The sequence below is a fragment of the Tachysurus vachellii genome, chromosome 17, assembly GCF_030014155.1.
Source record: "Tachysurus vachellii isolate PV-2020 chromosome 17, HZAU_Pvac_v1, whole genome shotgun sequence".
NCBI classification, from domain to species: Eukaryota; Metazoa; Chordata; class Actinopteri; order Siluriformes; family Bagridae; genus Tachysurus; species Tachysurus vachellii.
The window spans coordinates 15,845,403-15,869,049 of record NC_083476.1 but is presented as its reverse complement, the minus strand read 5'-3'; the positions used below and the strand labels follow the sequence as shown (position 1 = coordinate 15,869,049).

The following is a 23,647-nucleotide window of genomic DNA, read 5'->3' as shown; positions in this document are numbered from 1 at the left end:
CCGGACTGACTCAAAATGTGGGGATAAAAAGAGTGTTACTACCTTTTACCACATCACTACAGTGTTACATTCTGTTCCTTGCTTGAAAAGGTTCAGTATTGCACAAAGTTCAGAACAGCATCCCTGTTGTGCTATTAAAATCTCCCCTCCCATCTCTCACAATGAACATATTTTGTTACTAAGATACTGTATTTCTGTTGCCATGGCCGCATAGTCAAGTATCAACTGCTCCCTCCAGAAGCAAACGACAATTATTGAGTGGAAAGGCAACAAGACAGGGTTTATCCTGCAATACATAAGGAAATTTGTCCTTCTAATACGAATTGGTTTCACATCAATTGCTCACATACTTTTGACTTTTACCTTTTACATTTCATTTTCAAATATCACTGCATTTTGTATTATACTGTAAACATGTGTTTGTAATATCATGTTTTTTTCTCCCCAGTTTGGTCATGCCAGTTCCCACCCACTTGAGAACTCTCCCCTATCACACAACAACTACCACTGTAGGAAGGTGGAGCAAACGTGTGCTTCCTCTAAGAATCATGAATCCATGTCCTCTTCTGCAAAGATAAAGTCTGACACCTCACACATGATTGTGATTGGCTAATGTCACTGAGATTGACAGTGTAAAGATAGACAGGGTATGCCAGCTTTCCCAGCCATAACGTACAGCCAAGTTTGCCAACAGATGGCTTGTCTAGATGTGAACTCATGATCTCCAGATGTTAGGGTCAGTTCTTTTTTTTTGTTGTTATTTCATTTATCAAGCCCATACGGTCAATTTTATCATTAGGCAACTTCAAGAACTCGCTCCAAATATCTAACAAATATATAGTTTTTTAGCTGCTTCATACACATAGTATTTCGTCATGTAGTGTAGTCATTTACTGTAAATGGGGACAACTGTCATAATCAGCAATCTTGTTGGAAAGCTAAACAAATCCATACAAACCTCTTCCTATAATGTTTTCTCCAAAGACCCAAACACACACACACACTTACGTGTACACATGCACATACACATGGTGCAGAAGCCAGAACACCTGAATGCTAGTGATGATGGGAAGCTATCTACATTGACACACATGATTGAAAGCCAAGTAGATACACCTTTTAAAAGCTGAAGGTTGTTAAAATTTGCTGGACTATATTTTTAAGACACTGCTACAAAGCCATGCTGCTTGTGCAGAAAGTGGTCATGCAATGCACGTATGATGTATTATAGACATTACTCATATTCTGGGAGCCTGCATCAGCTAAGGAAGCCCACCCACCGCCATTTTGTTTTCAGCAGATGGCCACACCACCCACGTAATAAACAACAAAAAGCCTCAGGTGGGAGCTAAGGGGTCAGGGTGGCAGTTGTCAGTGACTCATTGTCCCCCATTGCCAAGCCCTCTGAGGAGCCAGAAAAGTTTTCATGTAAAGCGCAAGGCCTAGCGGATGTCCAGCCATACGTCAACCATACTTCAGATGTCATTACCTTTATACCCTTTTTATGCACCGGCTCTTTCATTTTCTTCCATTCATTACATGGTCATTACAGTGAGTGGGGTCAAGCATGCTGTTATTTGATCAATAATGGACAAAATTGCGGGAAGGAAAATGACAAGCTGAGGCATTATTAGTGGAAATAATGGCTCAGAAATACACTGAAAATCAAACTACAAAAATACAAAAAGAAAGAACATCTAATAAAGAATTACATCAACTTCAGACAAGGAAATGTTAGAGACTATATCTACTGTAATAGCTCAAAACACATACATTTAATACTTTGAAGTGACATGATTACAGCAAACTTATTGAATTGCCTAGTTAGCTTTGCTCTCAAGTGAAAAGTTGCACTCTGCAGATGCTTCTCTCTCTCTCTCTCTCTCTCTCTCTCTCTCTCTCTCTCTCTCTCTGTCTCTGTTCTTACTTTCTTTATTTAGATAGATTTTTATGAAAACAGGTAAATTCAAAGAAGTCTTTTGTGCTGAAAACTAAAAATAGGCCTACACCTCTAAGAAGAGAGAGAGAGAAAGAAAAGAAAGAACATGCACAAGGTTGCAGGCTGCACATGCTTTGTGAACAGAAGGATGGAGGGAGGAGGGAAATGTGGAGGCGTTCGCTCCACTCATCTAATCATTGTGTGTGTGTGTGTGTGTGTGTGTGTGTGTGTGTGTGTTTTAAACTTTCACACACACTCAGGCACATAAACACATATATATTCATTCGGCAAGCACACGTTCAACATGCATGCACTCTCACATTCGCATACACAGACACATATTTCTGAGTCACACATTCTCTTTCACACCTAAATGCAGTTAAAAGACTTGAGAGAACAGCTCATTTAGCACCAAGCAGCATACTGAGAGCAGACAGTACAGCTCATGGAAGTGATGAAGTGTCACACAGTACTACCACAACTGACCACAGACCACAGTCTGTTTCCCTAAAGTTGGTAAAGTTATAGTGTCAAGTTTTATATACAAGCTGGATTATAATATATGTTAGCTGTTTTGTTGTAAAAGGAAATTAGAGGAAACTGATCAATGCTAATTCAGTTACTACACTGAAAACATGCCCTGAAGTGTTTTATTCCACTTATGTTTATATGTGTGTATGTGCATGAGTGTGTGTGAAAGTTTAAAACAAACACACACACACACACACACACACAAAAGAAATTTACTGACAAAATTGGCCAACACTGAAGCCTCCTTTACATAAATTCTTAATTCAGTTGCTAATGCTTTATTATAACTATATTGTTTTTTTTTGCTGATATATTCTTTATAAAATAACAACACATTTTCTAAGATGTGTTTGCCAATAGACTACGTTGTGTGCCGGCCAAATAAGTTCCTGTGATTTCACATTATTCCAATTATTACAGAAACAATGACATATTAGAGTGAGCACATTCATATGAATCTGTGATTTAAATTATAGCCAGGACTACTGACTTATCTGCTGTTACAGAAAATTATCAAAACCTTTTTGACCAAATTCAAGTTCCAGTTGTGGTGTATGTTGATACTACAAACAAAAACACCTTAGCCATCTGGAATCCAGCCACACATTGAAAACCTAACTACTGTAGCTAGAGAAAGGAGGCAGGAGACCATCAGGTTCAGCAACATTGTCCATGTTGTGCTATCTTAGCGTTTGAGTGGGAGAGTTGCCAAGCAACAGAAATTATTTTTCCTTTAAGGAGCAAAGTGAGGACTATGCTTCTCTTGATTTAAATATATACAGCAACAAAAAACGATATGAAAACAGTGTCCTTTATTTTGTGTGTGCATGTCCCTCACATGTTTGGTTATACAAGAAAACATTTAAACATGTCACACATTCACACAGATGAAGTGGTGTTAGGCAGCATGGTTTGGCTGAATCATGCCTCTGCATTTAAGAATTTCTTAAAAAATCTAAAAAGGATGTCTTTTAGAAATGATTAAAGAGAATAACACGGGAATGTATTCATTCCCTAAGACTGGAAACTTACATTTATAGGCATTAACTCACAAATCTGAGCTCTGATTGTTAAAATTGTGCCATTTCTAGTTATAATTAGGATTTGGGGCTTTGGTTGATGTAAATTTTTCATTTGACTGTAGAAAAGCTTCTATCATGACCTTCGCTAGTTTATTAAAAGCTAAATAAATGTAACATGCTGTGTGCAGGGGATCCACTCATAAAATCATAGTGTATTGTGGTTTGTTGTTTATGCTTTAGCTATGTGTGTGTGTGTATGTGTGTGTGTGTGTGTGTGTGTGTGTGTGTGTGTGTGTGTGTGTGTTTGTATGAGTGTGTGTGATGGGTAGGTGTGCGTGGTGATTGGTAGACATGGTTGCTGAACATCGTGAGCCTACCATCGTGAGCCTACCACCACCTACCAGTTTACTACCTGTCCGCTTGATGTAGCACAGAGGAGTTGGAAATCTACTGATTCACTATTCATTATTAATTTATATTAAATTCATGTTGAAAAGAATGTGTACCCTCCATCTGAAAAGAAATTGAGCATACCATACATATCCCTCCATATTGACAGAAAATTCTAAACCCCACTACATCCTTTCATAAGGACAAATAAACCTAAAACTTCACGACTCTCCACATGGATTATAAAAAACACTTAATATATGTCATATGTGTCCCTCATAATGAGAAAAACCTTAAATGTGTCCATTCCTACAAGTCTCTCTACATACCCATCCGTCCAGACTGAGATTTAACCTCCGCTCTGTCATGGTCCTCAGATCTTAGAGTTATATAAAAACACGGACGGACAGACAGATACATCCACTGTCTCCGCCTCATGCGGCCTTATTTTTTGTCCATATCGGGCTATGTGCGTTGAAGGGGTTCCCATCGTCCTCTCACGTCATCATCAGGGAGTGAATGTAGGAGATGCAGAGACACATGAGGATATTGATTCCGATGTGTCAGTGCACGCCTCCGTCGCTCCTTCTCTAAGACTCTTTCTCTATATAAAGGGCCTGGATGCGGAATTTCCACCAGAACCGACACACCAGCTGAGAAGAATTCTTTTATTTTATTTATCTCTAAATGATATTTACCTACCCAGAAACGCGAGAATTCTAAAACAATGATTGTTTCTTGAAGTTTTGATTTTCTTTATTCCGCTACTTTTTGCTTCAATACAGTTGCCCCAATGATTAAATAAGCGCTATAACATTTAAAGCCTGTCCCTGAACCAGCGCTAGATTCCTGTCACACGTCGACGGTGAGACTAAGAACACCTGTAGCTCCAGCCGGGAAAAATGTACCGCTCCACGAAAGGCGCATCGAAAGCGCGGAGAGATCAGATCAATGCCGAGATCCGCAAACTGAAGGACCTGCTGCCCATCTCGGACGCAGACAAAGCTCGCCTATCTTACCTGCACATCATGTCCCTTGCTTGCATGTACACAAGAAAATCCGTCTTTTTTTCCCAAGGTAGGTAATGCAATTTAACAGTAAGATTCTTTTTAAATCAGCTTTATCATTGTTCAGTGTAATAATGGAAGTACATTCACTCCGAGAATAACACGTTATTGAAGTTGCTGTCCGTGGTGCTGATGTTAACAGTTCTGTTAAAGGAGTTTGCTGTTTTTGTTTTTGGACCAGCTTTGGGTTTCTTTATATTATAATCGTTTTCACAAAAGTTAGAGTTAGGTGTTTCATTCTTTTATTTCCTTCAAAATTAGAGCTTTAGTGCCTGGTTAATATTAAATTAGTCTCTTCTTCTGTCTAGACATAAGCACAGCCGGAATCCAGGATGTGAGCCCAAGCTTCGTGTCCATTCCTGAACTCTCTGAGCTGATGAACACCTTACCAGGTTTTCTCCTCTTGGTGACAAGCGAAGGCAAACTCCTGTATTTGTCCGACAATGTCACTGAACACCTTGGGCACTCAATGGTGAGATATATGAACTATATTTATATTTAGAATTATTTTCTTCTAACTTGACAACTAGGGATTTTGTTTTTTTTAGGGGGTATTGCTTAACAAGAATTACTCAGGTTTTTTTGTAAATTACATTATTTTTAAATGTTGTATATCTTTTTTCATGATCACAGGTAGATCTAGTCTCTCAGAGTGACAGTGTCTATGACATCATTGATCCAGCAGATCACTTTGTCATGAGAAGCAATCTCGTTGCAGTCACTCCACCTGACACAGGTAACAGGAAATGCTTGCTTCATTCCAGCTGTATTTGAACTTCTTGCCCAAGATCTTCATTCAAAATCTCCCTCTATATATGTGTATGTTTTTAGAGCGCCTCTTTCGCTGTCGCTTCAACACTTCAAAGTTTGTAAGAAGACAAGGTTCTGGTAACAAGGTGACTTTGGTGCGAACACGCTGTCTCCCGTTGCCCTACCACACATCATCTTACTGGACATCCAATGCAGTGTGGGTGTGTTTCTGTTCACCTCTGGAGCTCCAGGCATCAAACCTTGCCAGTACCAGGAACCCACTCCCTACCCCACCAGCTGAGCAAGCTTTTCAGCTGACCTCCTTCCACTCCCAGCACAGCCATGATATGAAAATACAGACAGCCCAAGAATGGTGAGTGTTTAAATGATTCTGCACACATTGGCACTGTGAATATTAACCAAAAGCAAAGGTAAATAAAAATTACTGTTTTTTGTTTCATGGCAGTGTCAGTGTCTATTTGGGCTATGATGTGGACTCACTACGCTCTCGCTCTTGGTACAGCCTGCTACATCCTCGTGATCTCTCTCATGCCTCTTCACAGCACTGTGCCCTCTGTGAGTTTTATGTACTCATATTACAAATACAGCCACTGTATGACTTGGAGTTACTTGTGATAGCATCAAAAGATTAACGGAGTGGTATCAGTAAACATTTTTTTATTCCATTCTAGTGCGTGAAGGAGGACAAAAGCAGGTGGAGATGGTGGTTCAAGTGGAGGCAGCTGACCATTCATGGGTCTGGCTTTACATGGTCCTTCAGCTCCAGTCTGGAGAACATCCCATTGCATGCCAGAACTATGTCATTAGGTACTACCCTTTATGACCCTTAATACCCTTCTTATATGTTTAATTGTGTGATGTGTAAAATTCTAATACACCTTTCTTGTCTTCTTTCATCCTGTAGTGAATCTGAAGCATGGTCTGTCCGTCAGCAGCTGAACTCTGAGCAAAATCAGCTGGATCTCCTGTACCAGGAGGGTTTGGCTCAACAATTCTCTCATCCCCTGTCTAGCCCAGAGCAAGTCTTTACCCCCAGTAGTAGTGGCTTGTCTGCTCAGTCTTTTGACTTTAGCTTTTCTGTCTCTGGACGCAGCTCCTCTGAGGAACTGCCCAGCACTTCTACACTTCACACAGGCTTGCCACTGGGCTCTGGTTCATGTCCAAACTTCCCCCTAGATGAAAATGACTTTTCTCAACAACATGGAAGCCAACAGTTATGCTTACCAGACAGCACAAAGTTTTCCACAAGATCAGACCCTACTCCTCATTCCCCTCTGACTGTCATGACCCATATGGCGTTCCCAGCTACCCAAACCCCTGTGCCTCTTGCACCTCTTTCCAATCTCTGTGTGTCCAAACCACACAGCATAGGGGAGTCACCCCCATATACTCCAAGACTTGGAGGAGGTCATTTTATATTTGGAGAAGATTTCTTTAAACCAGATTTGTCCAGCACAGTCACCCAAACCTTGCACTCAGCCAATCACTCAACAGACATAGGAGTGACATTGTCTGCACAGCATTGCAGCAGAGCACTATATGAGAAGTTACCCCCTACCCCAGATAGCACAATGAATGATGAATGTGCCCTTATGACATTACCAGAGATTAGAGGGCCTCTGTATGTAGATGTCCCTCATTCCATCCATCATGGTCCACCCGAGGGCCTCCTAACCCCAGAGGCTTCTCCTACTGAACAGCGATGTCCAGGTTTTTTCTCTCAGCAAGCTAACGATGAAAGGGAGAAAATTGAGATCTCACTATTAGCTCAATATCTCAGTTCAGTTGCTGAGTGCTTCTGGAAAAATCACTCCTCCCCGATCATACCAGAACAGAACTCTAAACCTCTGACAACTGATTTTCCCCCCACCATGTGCTGTGAAGACTATCACTCATCACTGGATCACAATGAAAAAGAGGAAAAAATTGCTAACCCTCTTCCAGCTTCTTATTTCTCTTCCCCTTCCCCATGTCCTCATCCTCACTCCTCTACTGAGCATACTCCTCCTGACCAAGTGAGCACATGCTCCTCGGGATACATTCAGGAGGAGGCCGTATTTGGTGTGCAGCACCTCTGTAGCGTCCAGTCGACGCACTGTACCAGCACGGTTGGGGGAATGTCGCTGGAGTCAGGGGCACAATCTGAGGGAAGGGCTTCAACAGAGAGCATAATGGATGATGAGATCACTCTCTCAGCCTCCCCACAGTCTACCCCTGCTCCAGAAAATGATCCCACCCCTGGACTACCCTGTGACCAGTCCCTTCTGGAGGAGCTGGTCAACATGGAACCCATGTTCGAGGCAGCTGCCTCAATTAATCCTGCCTTGAGGCAACAACCTGAGTTGTATCAACTCTCCTTTCAAGAGTCACCACAGCACTTCTATCAAGGTGAGAATCAGTGAATGTTGTTGATATTTCAATTGATTTATTCAAAGATAGAATTTTGACTTAAATATTCTAACCTGTTTCTTTATGTCTTTTCTCTTTCAGATGGAACCAGTGATCACATGTTCTAAAATAAGTCTGTGACTTAATTAAGTATGACATATTGTCAGAGTTTCATATTTTTGCAGATTATATGAATGATTATACTTAAAAAAGACATTTTAAAACAGAAAAATGTTTATTTTGTGTTTGAACTTTAACAAAATGAATGTCATATGAGCACTTGTATTCATGGACTGTCATTTTGAGAAAAAACTAATTACATGTATTCTTGCAATGGCAATTTTACAAAGTGCCACTTTGGTATTCACTTATAGTGAAGACTGTGTTTTACACAAAGATAATATTGAAGAATATTGAAACTAATTGTATCGGTTCTATTGCACCCATACACCAATGTAGAGTTGTCTACAGCAAAGTAGAGGATTGATTCCCAAACTCTTATTATTTATTATTCTTTGATGTTGTTTACAAGTAATGTTTGTGTTTGTGCAATGATATAAAGACATGAAAATATTTTATTCTGTCAAAATGTTATCAATGATAATAAAGTTCTCATTACCTTTCATGGTTGTCTTGTTTTTAAGCTAAAACAGAATGTCTGTAAAAGAAAATGCAGAAAAAATATACTGCAGTCAATTTAATTACATGCATCTTTATCAAAGCAAGGATCATCGGTGTCCATGAGTTCATTAATACTGCCTTCAACAGGACTATTGTTTTTTTTACTTCCTGCTTTTCATTTAAAGCCTTTTTGTGTGTCTCCATGGTTTCATGGACCTGAGAGCTGCTGACTGACGCACATGATGAGGCGCTTGCTATTTTCCTGATGTGTGCTCTTGACTCAAGGCATGGTGGAGACAATAAGCTTCCCACTCCAACAAACTCTCTCTCTCTCTCTCCCTCTCTCTCTCTCTCTCTCTCTCTCACACACACACACACACACGCACATAAAAAAAAACCACCACACAGACGCACCCTATACTCATTCACTCAGCCTACATGGTGCATGATTATACCCTATATGGCTTTTCCTGCCTCCCTCTCACTTTCCCTGTCAGCCTATGCCTTGAAACGTCTCTAGCTCCATTTTCTCTCCTGTTGCTGAGGCATTTTAGATCCTACACATACAGGTTCCACCTCCATGGCCCTGATAACATGTCAACTTTATTCAGTTTAGTTCCTGTCCATTAAGAGTGTCCATCATACCAGCGACCTACCTACTCCTACTCATACCCCAAAATATCACCATGCTCATCTGCATCCTCCCATTGCCCACCACCACCACCACAACCACACTTTCTCACGCTTTGTCTCATCTTCCTGTCCTTGTGAGAGCAATAGCCTTTCAGTGCTGAAGAGGAACCAAAATAGACAGGTTTGAAAAGAGGAATTAAAAAAGAGCGATGAGGTTTGGAGGCCTACAAGGACTTTAGATGCTCGCTTGCTCCTCTCAATTTCCTCCCACTCCTGCAATCAGTCAGCCGCAATTCTTTTCATCCTCCCTCTTTCACACATCTGTGCCTGCTCATTCATTAGTCCCCTCTTTTCTTATGACTCACCCTCACCCCTTGCATCCATCCCTCGCTCTCCACTCCTTTGCTCCATTCCTGTGTTTATCACCCTCTGGTTGAGCATCCTCCAGCAACAGCCACACAAACAGCCCATATACAAGCCCACTTATAAAGACTGTGCAAGAGCAAACAAATCTCTTTAAGCTCCTTGGATGCTGCAAAATGCCATAAACACAATATCAGTCATTTTTTGTGTTTGAAAGGAAGTAAACAGTCGTTAAGTAATAATACCATAATATCACTACAATAAAAAGATCTGTATGGAGTAAATACAGACAAATCATAAATACATACTAAACCAGGATTTGTTATTCTGTGAATCTCTGAAGTTCCATTTAAAATCTAAATTGTCTTCTTTAATTGCACCCATTCATAATACAATGGATTGTGAATACATGTCTGTCCCCAGCTTGACACCTGGTGGCTAACAGCATGAACTACACAGGACACATTTCGGCTGTATTGTTGTATACCATCTGCATCAGTTTCATGCACACCAATGGAGGTGACTGTGATTAATCCTCAAGATATATATAAAAGTATTTACAATAGCAAAAATAATAAAATATAGTAAATATGTTGTGGTTTAGATGGTGCCATTATCTCCTCACAGCTGCAGGGACCAAAGCTTGATAGAGTCCTACTCTGGTTTCTTCCCATATACCCAAAACATACCAGTAGGTAAACGGGCATATACAATTGCCCCTGGGTGTGAATTAGTGTGTAATTTGTGTGTTTACATGGTGACATGTGATAGTTCCATCCCAGAATAGGGACCTGATCCATCATGACTCTATGATTATATGGTTATTGAAAATACCCGAAGGCATTTTTTCATTTGTTCTGGCACACACTGTTTCTACTAATAAACAATACAATTTAGAAACAATGTCTAATTTTTAGTAACCTGTATTTAAAGGAGCTTTATGTACATCCCTAGATGTGAATGAGTGAATGAATATAAGAGTATAAAACAACTATTCTAAATATTATGAATGGCCCATTGAGCCATAGGCTAATAAGTTTCTGTTCTCAACAGTACTGCTTCTGCTTTTCAGGTTATTTTAATACACCCACAAAGGTGGTATTTTACAGTTGGTATCTACAAGTGCTTCCAAAAATAAATATAAATGAAGTAAATCAGATATATTATAATACCTGCAGCAAGAAAGCAAAAGGAAAGATTTGAAACTTTTACTTCATCAGAGCCTGGATTTTGTTTTGCTGTATGTATGAAGTTAAATGACTTAAATCTATCTATCTATCTATCTATCTATCTATCTATCTATCTATCTATCTATCTATCTATCTATCTTGCTATAATAGAACAATACAGCTGGAAAAAACTGGAAATGCAACATAACAGCTGGAATTGCATTATTATATTACTTCCAAAAAAATACATTAGAGCACTGAATGCATGGTTTTGTCTTCAGGTCTTGTTAGAAATGTAATTACTTAAATGTCACCACTATTATCAAAATTACTGTGATGGTGCATGTTAACTATTCAGTTGTTTGGTGCAGTTTCATACAAGTCCTCTAGAAGTCAGTGTGGACTTTTCGCTTCGTCAAAGACAAGAAGAGATAGAGAAACGTGCTCGGTGACGTCACTTCCAAGATGGCGACGATGATGGCTGGAACATAAACGCAGCAAGAGGTCAACATTTCTTCCAAGGTCCTGGTCTCCACTCAAAGAGAAAGTAAAGTGCTAAATTTACGGATTTGACAGATTATCAGAAGGTATGTCGTGTCCTCTGTAAAAACAACAACAACAGTAACAAATAAAACAGTATAGTATCATTAGGTAACTGTTGTTTGCTGATATTCTGATCATGTTAGTTAATTAACCTTTTTTCCTCATGCATCATGTAATTGAGTCACTTGAATAGTTTGGACTTGTGTTGTTTTTGCCTGCAGCCTGATCAGTATGGCTTTACTTGGGAATCTGAGGCCGATGCTGTCTTCAATCCTGCAAGGTGATATAATATAATATGGAATATTAGTTATAGCCAAATGTGTAAAACCATATTTTGATTTCTTTTTTTTCTTTTCTTCTTCTTCTTCTTCTTCTTCTTCTTTTGACTCATTGCTTTCAATGTATTAAACAATGTGCACAAATACCATGTCACATGTTTCAGAGCTTTTTATTCCTGTTCCCTAAAGTTCTGGACACAAATATGACAGTAAATACAAAATGAGTAGTTTTAGAGACATTTTTTTGTCCTAAATTTATAGTTTTTGAGAAAGTGATTTAAAAAGGTCGATGATGTATTTGTGTCTAATTAATAGACCAATTAAATAAGATCTATAATCTGTGTGTCTGCTTTCGGAGCAGCAAACACAGGTTTTTGGTTTATTTTTTATTTTTTTGAGTTTCTTCCTTAGTCATTTTTTTTTCATGATTTAACAGCGTGTGGCTGAAAGTTGGTACCTCAGACAGATCTAGAGCACGATTGTTTCTATACACCACTTGGTCTTCTCTTTCAGCAAGAACGCACAGTTTTGGATAAAAACTGTAACATTTAAAATAGTAATAGTAAATGCTGTGTTTGTTTAAATGTGAGCCATTAACCCAAGCTTTCGCATGCTAATATGATTATCTGTTTAACAACCGAGAAAAATTCTATATAGATAAATCACTATTCATGAGGAATATAAACAAATGTTCCATGTTTATTATGTTAATCTTTCAGCCTCCCAGTGTGTGTTCCCTTGGTCTGGACCTCTTTTAAGCAGGACCATGGCTACACTCAATCAGATGCATCGCCAGGGCAAACCATCCCCACCACCCAAAAAGCTTGGTGCCACATTCGGTCGACCTCAGCTGAAGGCCGTAGTCCTGAAGACCATGATCAGGAAACCCAAAAAGCCCAACTCTGCCAACCGCAAATGTGCACGAGTTCGTCTCTCCAACGGTAAGGAGGCGGTGGTGTTTATCCCAGGTGAAGGACACAATCTCCAGGAGCACAATGTTGTATTGGTGCAAGGAGGTAGGACACAGGATCTGCCAGGTGTCAAGCTCACAGTAGTCAGGGGCAAATATGACTGTGCCCATGTCGTGAAGAAGAAACATTGATGCCTTGAACCAGATTGAGACTGTCCACTCTTTTGTCTTGTTTTTTTCTTCTCATAATTGTTTATTGTATTTCATTACAATAACAGAGCATCTCTGTTCTTGACCAATTTCATTTTGAATTTATAAATGTTCTCATTGTCTCAGTTACCACAAAATAAACCAAACAAACCCTATCAATTGGAAGTGCCTGTATGCCAAGGATTATTTGGCGAATATTTATTTATAGTTTTTCTTTAAACATGATATTGTATTTTATTTGGTCATAAATTATGAACACTAATGTTCATAACTCTGCATAGTGTATCTCATCATATAAATTGTTACTAATTACAAAAAAATTGAGTGTAATTCTGTCTAGCTCCGATTTTAATTGAGGAAGTTTGACATGATATTCGTTTTCACTTAAATATCATCCTGTAATTTCTCACCCCTGAAACTAGCTGTGAATAAAAAAAATGTAATATCAAAACAATAAAATATAATAAATGTTTATTTGGTTTAGTATTTAGCACATTAGAACCATTAAGAAACATTGCTCAGCATGCATTTTAACTCTGATCACAGATCCTTTGAGTCCGGGATAAAAAAACACAATTTTTTTTTTTTTTTTTGTACTTCCTTCAGCCTGTGACTAAGAAATCAATCAAACCCAAAGTATTTTTTCTTAAACTGCACTCTGAGGAGAAATGAGGATTCTGGGTGAAGGACATACAAATGACTGCTTTGCAAAAGTAATTTTTATTTTAGTGTGTCTCATTTAAGTATACATTATTATACTTCATATCTTTTCTAAAAAATAAAAATAAAAAAATACATTAATAAGAAGCACACGCTGGAACGGTATAAATAAACAATAGGTTCAAATAAAATCCATGGATAAATCAAGTAATATTTTAAACCTGTCAGGTGAGGAACAGAATCTTGTTTAGACTAAAACATCAATATTTAAGTGTGTAATGTGCAATGATGGTTTTATCAGTGTCCTGCTTTCAAGTGTCCTCAATAAGACAATTTACTTACAAGAGCCGATTCAGATTAAAGTGACGCTTAAATTCTTAGTCGTTAAATATGTTTGTTTTCAATTCTTCGTGTCTTCGGTTGTCAGGAGTAAGGAGCTGAGAAGCAAGGAAAGGAAAAAAGAAGAAGGTGCAAGTAAAGAAGCATATTTCAGGTGTTATTTTATGTCATTTTCTGACCGCAGCCTTCCAGTTATTTCCAGCTGGTGGAAATTTTCACATTTTACAACCAAGCCAAAGGTTGTGTGGGAAATAACAGCTCAGTGTTTAAGACGTGAAAAGTTTACCACAAAGGTTGAGCGTGAACCACAGCTGTTGTACAAATGAGATACATGTACGTAGATCTGAATTAAATTGTCTGCCGAATGCTGGAAATGTAAGGGGGCTTAAAAACATGTAACGCTGCTCTACAATCACAACAGCCATGCAAATTCCATGTTATGTCTGCCTGTGGTGAGAAAACTGCAAACTGCGCAGCACCAGATGTTCAATAAGTCTTTTCCGATAATTCTGTACATTTACAGGATCATAATGTGCTACGTTAAAGAAACAAGAGACACAGAGGAGAGACGATCTGTTCGCTGTCCTCAAAATCAGTTCAGTGTGGATGTGGACAAAGTTCATCTAAGCATCTCTGAAGGTATTCTTTCCTCTCAGGATACTCCCTGAACATCTTTTTGACGTAGATTGTCGTCTCTTCCCGAGCCTCCTGCTTAGTCCTTGTGTGGCCAAGCAAGATGCTAAGCAGCTCCTGGTTGGTCTCTTCTGACATGCCCAAGAGAAACTGCAGAAACAGGTCAAAGTTGGAACTTTTGGAGTGTAAAACCTTATCAACAGCACTCTTGTATAGTTCAAGATCCCCTTTAAAAACTGAGAACCCTTTCTTCTTTGTACTATCCAGAACGTTCTTCTTGTGTTTCTTGAAAGAAAGGAAGACGTAAAGAGCCGCTAGGTAGTCCTGCACTGTTGGATGAATGAAGCAGTCCACTTTCTCCTGATACATCATAAATGTCTCACGGTAGAACTGCGTGCACAGGCCTGCGGTTACCACGGCATCTTCAGCTCTCAGAACATATTTATCCCAGAGGTCTTTCTCGATCGTGAACACACCCTTCTCAAGTAGCTGGAAGGCCATGTTCCCAAGCTTCAAGAAGAATTCTGGGTCTTGTGACAGTAGTTTCTGGCATCTCTTGTTTATATGCAGGAGTAGCAGTTTGGTGTAGAATTGAGTAAGACCTTTGGGGCGTTCTCCACTTTGGAGATCCTTTTCAAGCAATCTGCGCACGACTGTGCAGAACATTGGCAAATAGCACATAATATACAGCGTCTTGCAAGATTTGATGTAAGCAATGACTCTTTCTGCAAGCTCCTTGTCAGAGATAGTCTTCCTGAAGTAGGCTTCTCTCTGTTCATGTGAAAACCCACGAACCTCTAATAACTGGTGGATGCATTCTGCAGGAATCTGGTTGATGGCTACGGGCCGACTGGTCACCCACATGTAGGCGGAGTACAGCATGTTGCCCCTGATCAGGTTGGTGATTAAAACGTTGGTATTTGCTGGCTCGTTGTGATCACACCAATACGCAGTGCTGCGAAAGTTAATGGGGGTAGCGTATTCGTCCAAGCCGTCACAGATGAACATCACCTGGCAGCCTTCAAACTCCAGGGTATCTACTTCTTTCATCTCTGGATAGAGTTTGCAGATTAAATCCATAAAGCTTACCGTTTCCCCTGTCATCTGGTTTAGCTCTCTGAACGGCAGAGGAAGCAGAAAGAAGATGTCTTGGTGTGATCTTCCTTCCACCCAGTCTAAGATAAACTTCTGAACTAGAAATGATTTGCCAGTCCCTGGACTTCCTTTAGTTATCACTGTCCTTATGTGCCTCCTCTCAACATCCTTAGGATTAAATATATCGGTGAGGGACAGTGGGTTGTTTTTGCTGCGGGCATCCTCTTGCAGCTCCTGTATCTGTCTGTACTCGTGCTCACTATTTACTGCAGCATTGCCACCGTCTGTAAAATACAGGTCTGTGCATACATCCTCGAAAAGGGTTTGCTGGCTCGGGTCTTCTGAAACATGTTCATACAACCGTCTCAGTGTCTTTTTCAACTCGTAGCGGACCTCGTCTGTAGAGGAGAAAGAAAAATTTGACTATTTGATCAAAGATCGTATAGCGGCTTCAGAATATTAAAGCTAAAACACACTGGTTTATAACTGGTATCAGCATTATTATCAAAGTTAAGGTTTATAAGTCAAAGTATAGCATCATTATTAAAATATCTGCTCTGAGGTGAGACTCTGGTTTTTGTATTACACCAGGCTTTTACACCAGGGGGGGAGCTGATGTAGACCACTAATAGCTGACCAATCAGGTCAAAGAGGTGTTGCTACTTGTCTGTCAATCATGTTGCCTGTTATGTACTAGCAATCGTGTGTCTTTTGTGGGTGTGGAGTTTATAAAAACACTGACTGGAGCATATTTAGGTTTTAAGTATCATCATTTCATTCTAGCAAACGGATTAGATCTCTAAATGACTACAAATCTTTTTACAAATTACAAATATTACAAAATAACATCTTATCCACACTGGCCCATTCCGGATAAGCTTGGACACCGCTGTTTTAGAGTGAAAAAGAAGCACTTTATTTCCTAAATTATCATCAAAATGTCCATCTGTTTTGATGTCACCTGAGCGAGTTATGGGATTATTTCATTAGTGTTTATATACTTACTCCTCTTGCACATTCCCTGCAGTTGCTCAGCAACATATTTACATTTCATGTCATTCAGGAGCACATTCAGTGTGATCTTCAGAGAAACGTCTAATCCACAGATCTCCAACATTTTATCCACCAGATCTATAATGTCCAAGCTGCTAAGCTGATCTCGAAAATACTCTGGGTAACGCTCCCACAGGATTCTCTTAAAGCGCTTAAAATGCTCTTCTCTAAGCTGCTTCAAGCTGCTCTGAAGGACCTGAAAAAAGAACAAGGATTTAATCGGGCAAATGTCAGCGCCATGGAGCTGAGACTGTCCGATCATTTGGACGTATGAAGGTAAATTAATTCTGAAATGCAAGATAGTTAAGGGTTTAACGATGCAGTACAACAACATGAAACCATGGGTCATGAATGCTCAGACAATTCCCTGCTGGAACACCAGGGGGTGTTCCAGCAGGGGTTTGTTTATATCCTGTGCCACATGTCTTTGTTTTGTGCTCTCACCTGTTTGCTTAGTCCTTTCCTGCCTCTGTGCGCAGTTCCCTTATGTTTCAGTAATTACCTCCCCAATTTATCCCTGTTGTCTTGTGTGTGTTGATGGCTGAGTCCATGTTGTTGGTGCTTTGTTGTTAAAGCGTGTTCTGTTTTGTATTTTAGTCGCTTAGTCCCTTAGTCGCTCACTGGTGTTTTCCTGTCTGTTGATTTGATTTTATTTTTTTAATAAACCCGTTTGTCAAACTGCTTTTCTGTCTGTCCCCACAGAGGCACCTATTCCAAATATATTTATTGTATATGGTTTGTATACTCTGCAGTGCATCTAGTAATTACATTCACCTCTAACACAAAGTCAAGCTTTGTCTTTCGGTATTTAACATTTTCTGCATGTCATTAATATAAAGCGGTACTGCTTGTGTTTTGCGTGTCTCCTTTGTTCACACACTGTGACTGCTTTATAATTAAATATCATGGCACAGTGAAATGTATTTAGTGAATCAACTTTACCTTGTTTAACTAAATTGAAACTTTAGTTCTTACAAGCAATGCTGATTCTGTGAATGAAGAGAAAAATCTTGTGATGAAGTTTTTGCTTTTAAGTGTGGCACAGTTTCTGCAGATCACTAATGAAAAGTAATAATATCAGTGTATTGTATTTTTTTGTTTTTATTATTGTGGATTGAATCTTTATATTTTTCTGATCTTAATCAAATTTTATGTTCTCAAATTCACAATTTGGGGGGCACGGTGGCTTAGTGGTTAGCACGTTCGCCTCACACCTCCAGGGTTGGGGGGTCGATTCCCGCCTCCACCTTGTGTGTGTGGAGTTTGCATGTTCTCCCCGTGCCTCGGGGGTTTCCTCCGGGTACTCCGGTTTCCTCCCCCGGTCCAAAGACATGCATGGTAGGTTGATTGGCATCTCTGGAAAGTTGTCCATAGTGTGTGATTGCGTGAGTGAATGAGAGTGTGTGTGTGCCCTGCGATGGGTTGGCACTCCCATCCCATCCTATCCTGCCCTTGATGCCCGATGACGCCTGAGACCCAAGGTAGTTCGGATAAGCGGTAGAAAATGAATGAATGAATTAAATTCACAATTTTTTGGGGTGGTATTTAATTACCCCAGACCTCTACAGTGTCTATTGCTGAAACTTGTACTGTATAAAAGTAAAAACATTAAAATAAAAGGAAAGTTCACCAAGATATCGTGATCTGTGAAGAGACGACTCTCACCTTAAAGGCGAAATCAACAGTCAGGGCTGGATGTCGCGTCTCATTAGGATCGATTAATAACTTTGGCTTTAAAGATGGGGTTGGAATTTCTTGAATCCTAGGTTTAAAAAGTATGTACATATATATTAGTAGACTGCACAAGAAGAAGAGCATACAATTTGCATGTACAAAGCCAAACAGGTGCCCTCACATTTCCTCTTCTTTAGGCTCTTCATTTGGCTTCTCATCACTGGAAGAAGAGCAACAGCTTGATCCTGAAGAGTCCTTTCTGTACAGCTGAATTTTACACCGACTTTCAGCCTGTGCTCCTATACCATCATCGCTGCACATTGAGTCATAACTGGGGGCAGGTGATGCGGCTCGCTCAACATCATAGCTGTGAAATAAAGTAAAACAAAGCATGATACCATCCAAACATCAGACGTTTTCCAGGAATGAATTATAAATATTAGTATAATAAGAGAATTATGTAAGACAGAATATGTGTGTATGAATGAGAGGGAGGGAAGTAAAACAGTGAGATTACAGGGGGGCTGGGGTCAAGAAGGTGCAGGAGTTTAAGTATTTGGGGGCAAGCATCCAGTGTGACGGGAGGGTGGAAAAGAGGTGAAGAGGCGAGTACAGGTGTGTTGGAGTGTTCTGTGCAAGAAGAGTGTCAGCAAGAATCAAAGGAAAGATGTACAAGACAGTAGTGAGAGCGGCTCTGCTGTATGGGTTAGAGACTGTAGCAGTGAGGAAAGGACAGGAGGCAGAGATGAGGATGTTGAGGTTCTCTTTAGGAGTGATGAGGATGGACAGGATTAGGAATGAGCACATCAGAGGGACAGCTCAGGTTGTCTGTTTTGGGGACAAGGTCAGTGAGACTAGATTGAGATGGTTTGGACATGTACAGAGGAGGGAGATGGTTATATTGGTAGAAGGTTTGTATGATGATCTGAAACATTAAAGTGTGACAATATCAAATCAGGAAGGGGGCCAATACTTTTTCACACCTCTGTACAAACAGCCTATATGATTCACTGCAGTAGTTCTCAGCACTGTTGTAATGATGTACCTCTCTACTGCTGTTTCCCACTCCATGTGTCTGAGCGCAGACTCTCTGTGGACTGCGACATCTTCCTCCTCCTCCTCTCCCTCACTGCCGAATGCTGACGCTCCGTAGCCGAAGGGGACGCTGTTATCAGACATCGCGTCTTCATCATCCATTTTAAAACACCGTATCAGCTTGTCTGAACTGTGCAACACCTTTGAACACAATGAGAGCTGAAGGAATAGTTTGTGGACAGAAAAGAACAGTAAATAAACATGGTGTCACACTATCAACTCTCCGGTCTCCTGTCACGCACAACGAGCCTTTTCACTTCCGGGTCACAACAGACACCAATATTACATAACATTCTCTCGGTTTTATACGGTAAAATTTGGCACATAAATATTTTCATATAACAAACTGGACGCTTTACTATATTTAATTCTCTCAAAAATACTCACAAACTTGTTTTTTTTTTTCTCTAAAAAGAATATATTCTAAAAATCTAAAAAGTCAATATTTTAAACTAGTTCTATTCAGCCGATTTTAGTCCTCTACAACCCTCGTTTTATTAAATGTCCTACCGCAAAAATAACTGTACAAGATATAAACAGTATAATTCAAAGTATAAACAATAATAAATCGTGTATAATTCACAGTACCTGAGCTGACAACTTTCGGTTTTAGACTAAAGGGTTGCCAGATAATATACACAAAACAACCCATTTCAAACATCAACCTCTGCATTTAACACGAAGGGAATTAAAATGCAGAGCCCATGATAGCTATATATCCAATATATTTATGAATGTGAAGAGAAAAGTAATTTATTATGAGTGCTTGTATTGCATTTAAATAACACAAGTGAAGTATAAATATGCCAAAATAATAAGCAAAACAACAATGCACAATCACTCAACTATTTTTTTCCTGCTATTAAGTTTCATATCATTCCAAAATCTTCTTAGTTTCAACCCATATAAAGGGAGCTTTCAGAGAGGACACATGATCATGACAGCGGCCCATTAAAACGTTTCCAGTTACATACAGAGTGGAATATACGACAACCTGGCAACACAAGTAGGCAGGCGTACGTCTTTGTTCTTCTTTTCTGCTTTATGCCAATTTAAACTTCTTAGGAACATCAGCGCCCCCTTCTGTACAAGTTTATATTATTTATAGCTGAAAATCACTGGGACTTGTAGTATTCATGTTGTATTTATTGTCTAAAGTTAGCAATTGCTAAACAACCCAGAACTCTTACTTTCATAACTTTCAAGATTTAAATTAGACTATAAAGAACTTATATGAATTATAAAAAAAATATACAGAGTATTTAGCAAAAGCTAGTAAACTGGCTGTAGCTCAAGTATAAAAGTATAAAACTATAGTAATGTCTTATCAATTACTTTTTATATCCATCTTCCCTTAAGAAACTTGAATGTTCTCACATACAAGAAAACACTGAAATTCTTGTCCACTATGAGGTCCAATTTGTTCATTGCCTTGGGAAATATATAATCTTATTATACCCTCACTGAGCACTTTATTAAGAACACCGGCACAGTTACACATTTATTTAATGATCTAATCAGCCAACTGTGTGACAACATTAACATTATTTTATTTTATTTTTTTTAATTTTATTTTATTCATTCTAGTGCTTCAGAACCTGGGTTGTAGAATCATCCTTTTATTTCTATCTTTGATTAAATAATTGTAGCAAGTATTTTTTTATTTATTTTTTTATTTAGCTTCAGCATCTGAACATTGCATTAAGGTTTATCATGATCACTTAAGAACTGTGAGTCTGAATCACTTTACTCACACACACTCACACACACACGCACACACACACACACACACACACACACACACTCACACACAAACACACACACACACACACACACACACACACACACAAACACACACACACACACACACACACACACCACAGATGGTGGAATAGTGAAAGACTGATTAGGGGCACAGGTCTCGAACCCTTTCATTCCTCACCAATCCCTTTCTCCTCAAAAGCCTTTCTTCAATTCTTCAACAATCAGAGACTAGCAAAGATCAAAACATCTGTTACCAACACACACACACACACACACACACACACACACACACACACACACACACACACACACACACTCTAAACCCCTCCTCATAAGCTGTAGATATTCTGTATATCTGACTCTCCAGATACAATTAAACTGGTTCCTTTGAATACTCAACTGAACTGATAGAAGGATTTCCTGCAGAAGAATGCACATTAAAGATGAAGGCATGTCACTACTTTTAATTCTTTGTTGTCGATAATCCACACTAAATTTTTCCCAGCATATGCTTGAACCAGCATGATGTGACAGCTGTACAACAATACAAAGTAAAAAACAAATCCAAACTCAGCAACCAGTCTGGCTAGGATTAAGCTTACAAAGCCTATCATTATTTTTACTAGTTACTTAAAAAATAAAAACCCAACCATGTCTCCTTCCTGTTCATTTTCTAAGATGAGATGTTTCTTGTGATGTTTTCTTACTTGTGCAATGATTTTTAATTTATTATTTTTATTTTATTTGTATTATGCAAACTTAGCTTCATTTTATTTAGCTTTCCAGATCTCCAGTCCTGCCCACTGATATCTCACATATCAACAGGCCATCATTATATAATTGTTGTTATGGTTACATCATACATATTATCTTACTGTGCCTTTCTCAGTTTTAAATAAAACATTTGACTGTAAATACCATCTTGAGCAGTATTTTATAATCTTGCTTATACATGACATGCCATCTGAAGTCAGTTTTAAACAGTAACACATTTGTTTCAAGCTCATAATAATAATAATAATAATAATAATAATAATAATAATAATAATAATAATAATAATAATAATAACATGTTAGATTTTTCCACCAAACACATTTTCAGCTTTTTCTAATCTACACTTTCTGAAGTAAAAAAAAATCTTTTTATTTTTTTTATTCAATATTGTACCTCTTATTTGTCTTATATAGGACTCTTATTGCTATGTCCTTCCCATTGAGACGGTGATATAACTGATGTTTGTTCTGAGTGGTGGGTGTTCCATATTCATCCATATATCCATATTCATTTACAAAGCCTCTTAAAGTGACACTTTTGTAAATCATGAAGTTATGTAAGGCTCAGATAAAGTGAGAGCTTTCATTTCCTGCTTCAATTACCTGCTAACTTATTTCTTGTCTACATTTAATGTACTAGTAAAGTGGGAAATATTGTGAGCATTCACTTTATAGCTTTATAATTCCTTTTGAGCTTATGAGAAGCACACTGGGGATGTTTTAATGTAAACAAATTAAACATATTCTGGGTGAAGTGGTGAAATAAGCCTCACTACACCATAGCTTTTAGAGGTGTATTAATCTTCCTCAATGTCTGTAACCACTGCTCATGGTTGTAGTGAATCCAGAGGCAATCTGTTGAACACTGGGCACGAGGCAGGAATGCACCCTGGATAGGATATGACTCACACAAGGTCGAACACTCATTCACACACAGGGACAAGAAACTTCAATACACTAATCCACCTACTGGCATGTTTTTCAGAGGTGAAAGGAAACCTGAGAATTCAGAGGAAACCCATCCAAACATGTGGAAAACATGCACAGACAGTAACTCTAGCTCAGGACTGAAATATGGACTATGAAGCAGTTCTAGCTAGAGGTCTATTACTGTTATACAATTTGTGAAGTCTTGAGATGCTGATGCATCATCTTTGCATGAAGCCTTGATACCACCTCTCTTGAGGATTGAAATGAAAGAGCAAATACAATAATTTTATCATGTGGCTATTCATTTTGCCCAAATCAATATTTTTCAAATGCACCATGTTCATAAATAAATGATGCCACACCTTATAGAAATGGCCACCTTTGATAATAACCTCTTAGAGAAGAGGGTTTTGCTTTAATAATAGGGGTAAATAAATCATTTCGTCCATAAACTCATACAAGAATTAAAGCTAGAAATGAGACTATTCTATTCTACAAGTTCTATTGGCTTGCCCTGTTTTGAGGCTGGTGCATCAAACAGCGCAGTGCTTTGTTTTCTGTTTAACAATAATTAATCATTATAGTTTGAATTCCCTGATTTGGAAAGTGCACAGCTCAGAGCAGAGCAGAATGGTCTGTGTGGTCCTCTTTGTTCGTCCATATGACATGACGAGACAAGCGATGCGCGAAATCCAAAGGAGAGCTGGAAAGACGGAGGCGCGCTGTTTACTACTGCTGACGGCGGCTCCAGTCCACATCCACCGACGCGATGTTGACGTAGTTTAACCCGACGTG

The 23,647-nt window shown here is 39.0% G+C and overlaps 3 protein-coding genes across 4 annotated transcripts; 2 read left to right on the top strand and 1 right to left on the bottom strand.

Annotated features, from left to right (window-relative positions):
* The first annotated feature begins 4,503 nt into the window (after positions 1-4,503).
* Positions 4,504-8,236, top strand: npas4b (neuronal PAS domain protein 4b). Its single transcript, XM_060891146.1, has 8 exons — positions 4,504-4,959; positions 5,258-5,421; positions 5,583-5,685; positions 5,781-6,072; positions 6,166-6,275; positions 6,392-6,527; positions 6,625-8,108; positions 8,211-8,236. The coding sequence occupies exons 1-8, from the start codon at positions 4,785-4,787 to the stop codon at positions 8,234-8,236; spliced, it is 2,490 nt and encodes an 829-aa protein (XP_060747129.1). The 5' UTR covers positions 4,504-4,784.
* A 3,096-nt stretch (positions 8,237-11,332) lies between these two features.
* mrps12 (mitochondrial ribosomal protein S12) lies at positions 11,333-13,307 on the top strand. Its single transcript, XM_060890786.1, has 3 exons — positions 11,333-11,481; positions 11,659-11,717; positions 12,435-13,307. Exons 2-3 carry the CDS (start codon positions 11,669-11,671, stop codon positions 12,815-12,817), a joined length of 432 nt encoding a protein of 143 aa, XP_060746769.1. The 5' UTR covers positions 11,333-11,481; positions 11,659-11,668; the 3' UTR covers positions 12,818-13,307.
* A 229-nt stretch (positions 13,308-13,536) lies between these two features.
* Positions 13,537-20,016, bottom strand: nlrc3l1 (NLR family, CARD domain containing 3-like 1). 2 transcript variants are annotated; one of them, XM_060890951.1, is made up of 6 exons: positions 19,973-20,016; positions 19,335-19,525; positions 18,471-18,656; positions 18,281-18,377; positions 16,568-16,811; positions 13,537-15,960 (listed from the first exon to the last, which is right to left on the bottom strand). In XM_060890951.1, exons 2-6 carry the CDS (start codon positions 19,484-19,486, stop codon positions 14,432-14,434), a joined length of 2,208 nt encoding a protein of 735 aa, XP_060746934.1. In that variant the 5' UTR covers positions 19,487-19,525; positions 19,973-20,016; the 3' UTR covers positions 13,537-14,431. The 2 variants fall into 2 exon arrangements, with proteins under 2 accessions (XP_060746934.1, XP_060746933.1); XM_060890950.1 differs by having other exon boundaries at positions 19,335-19,543; positions 19,973-19,990.
* Positions 20,017-23,647: the final 3,631 nt, after the last annotated feature.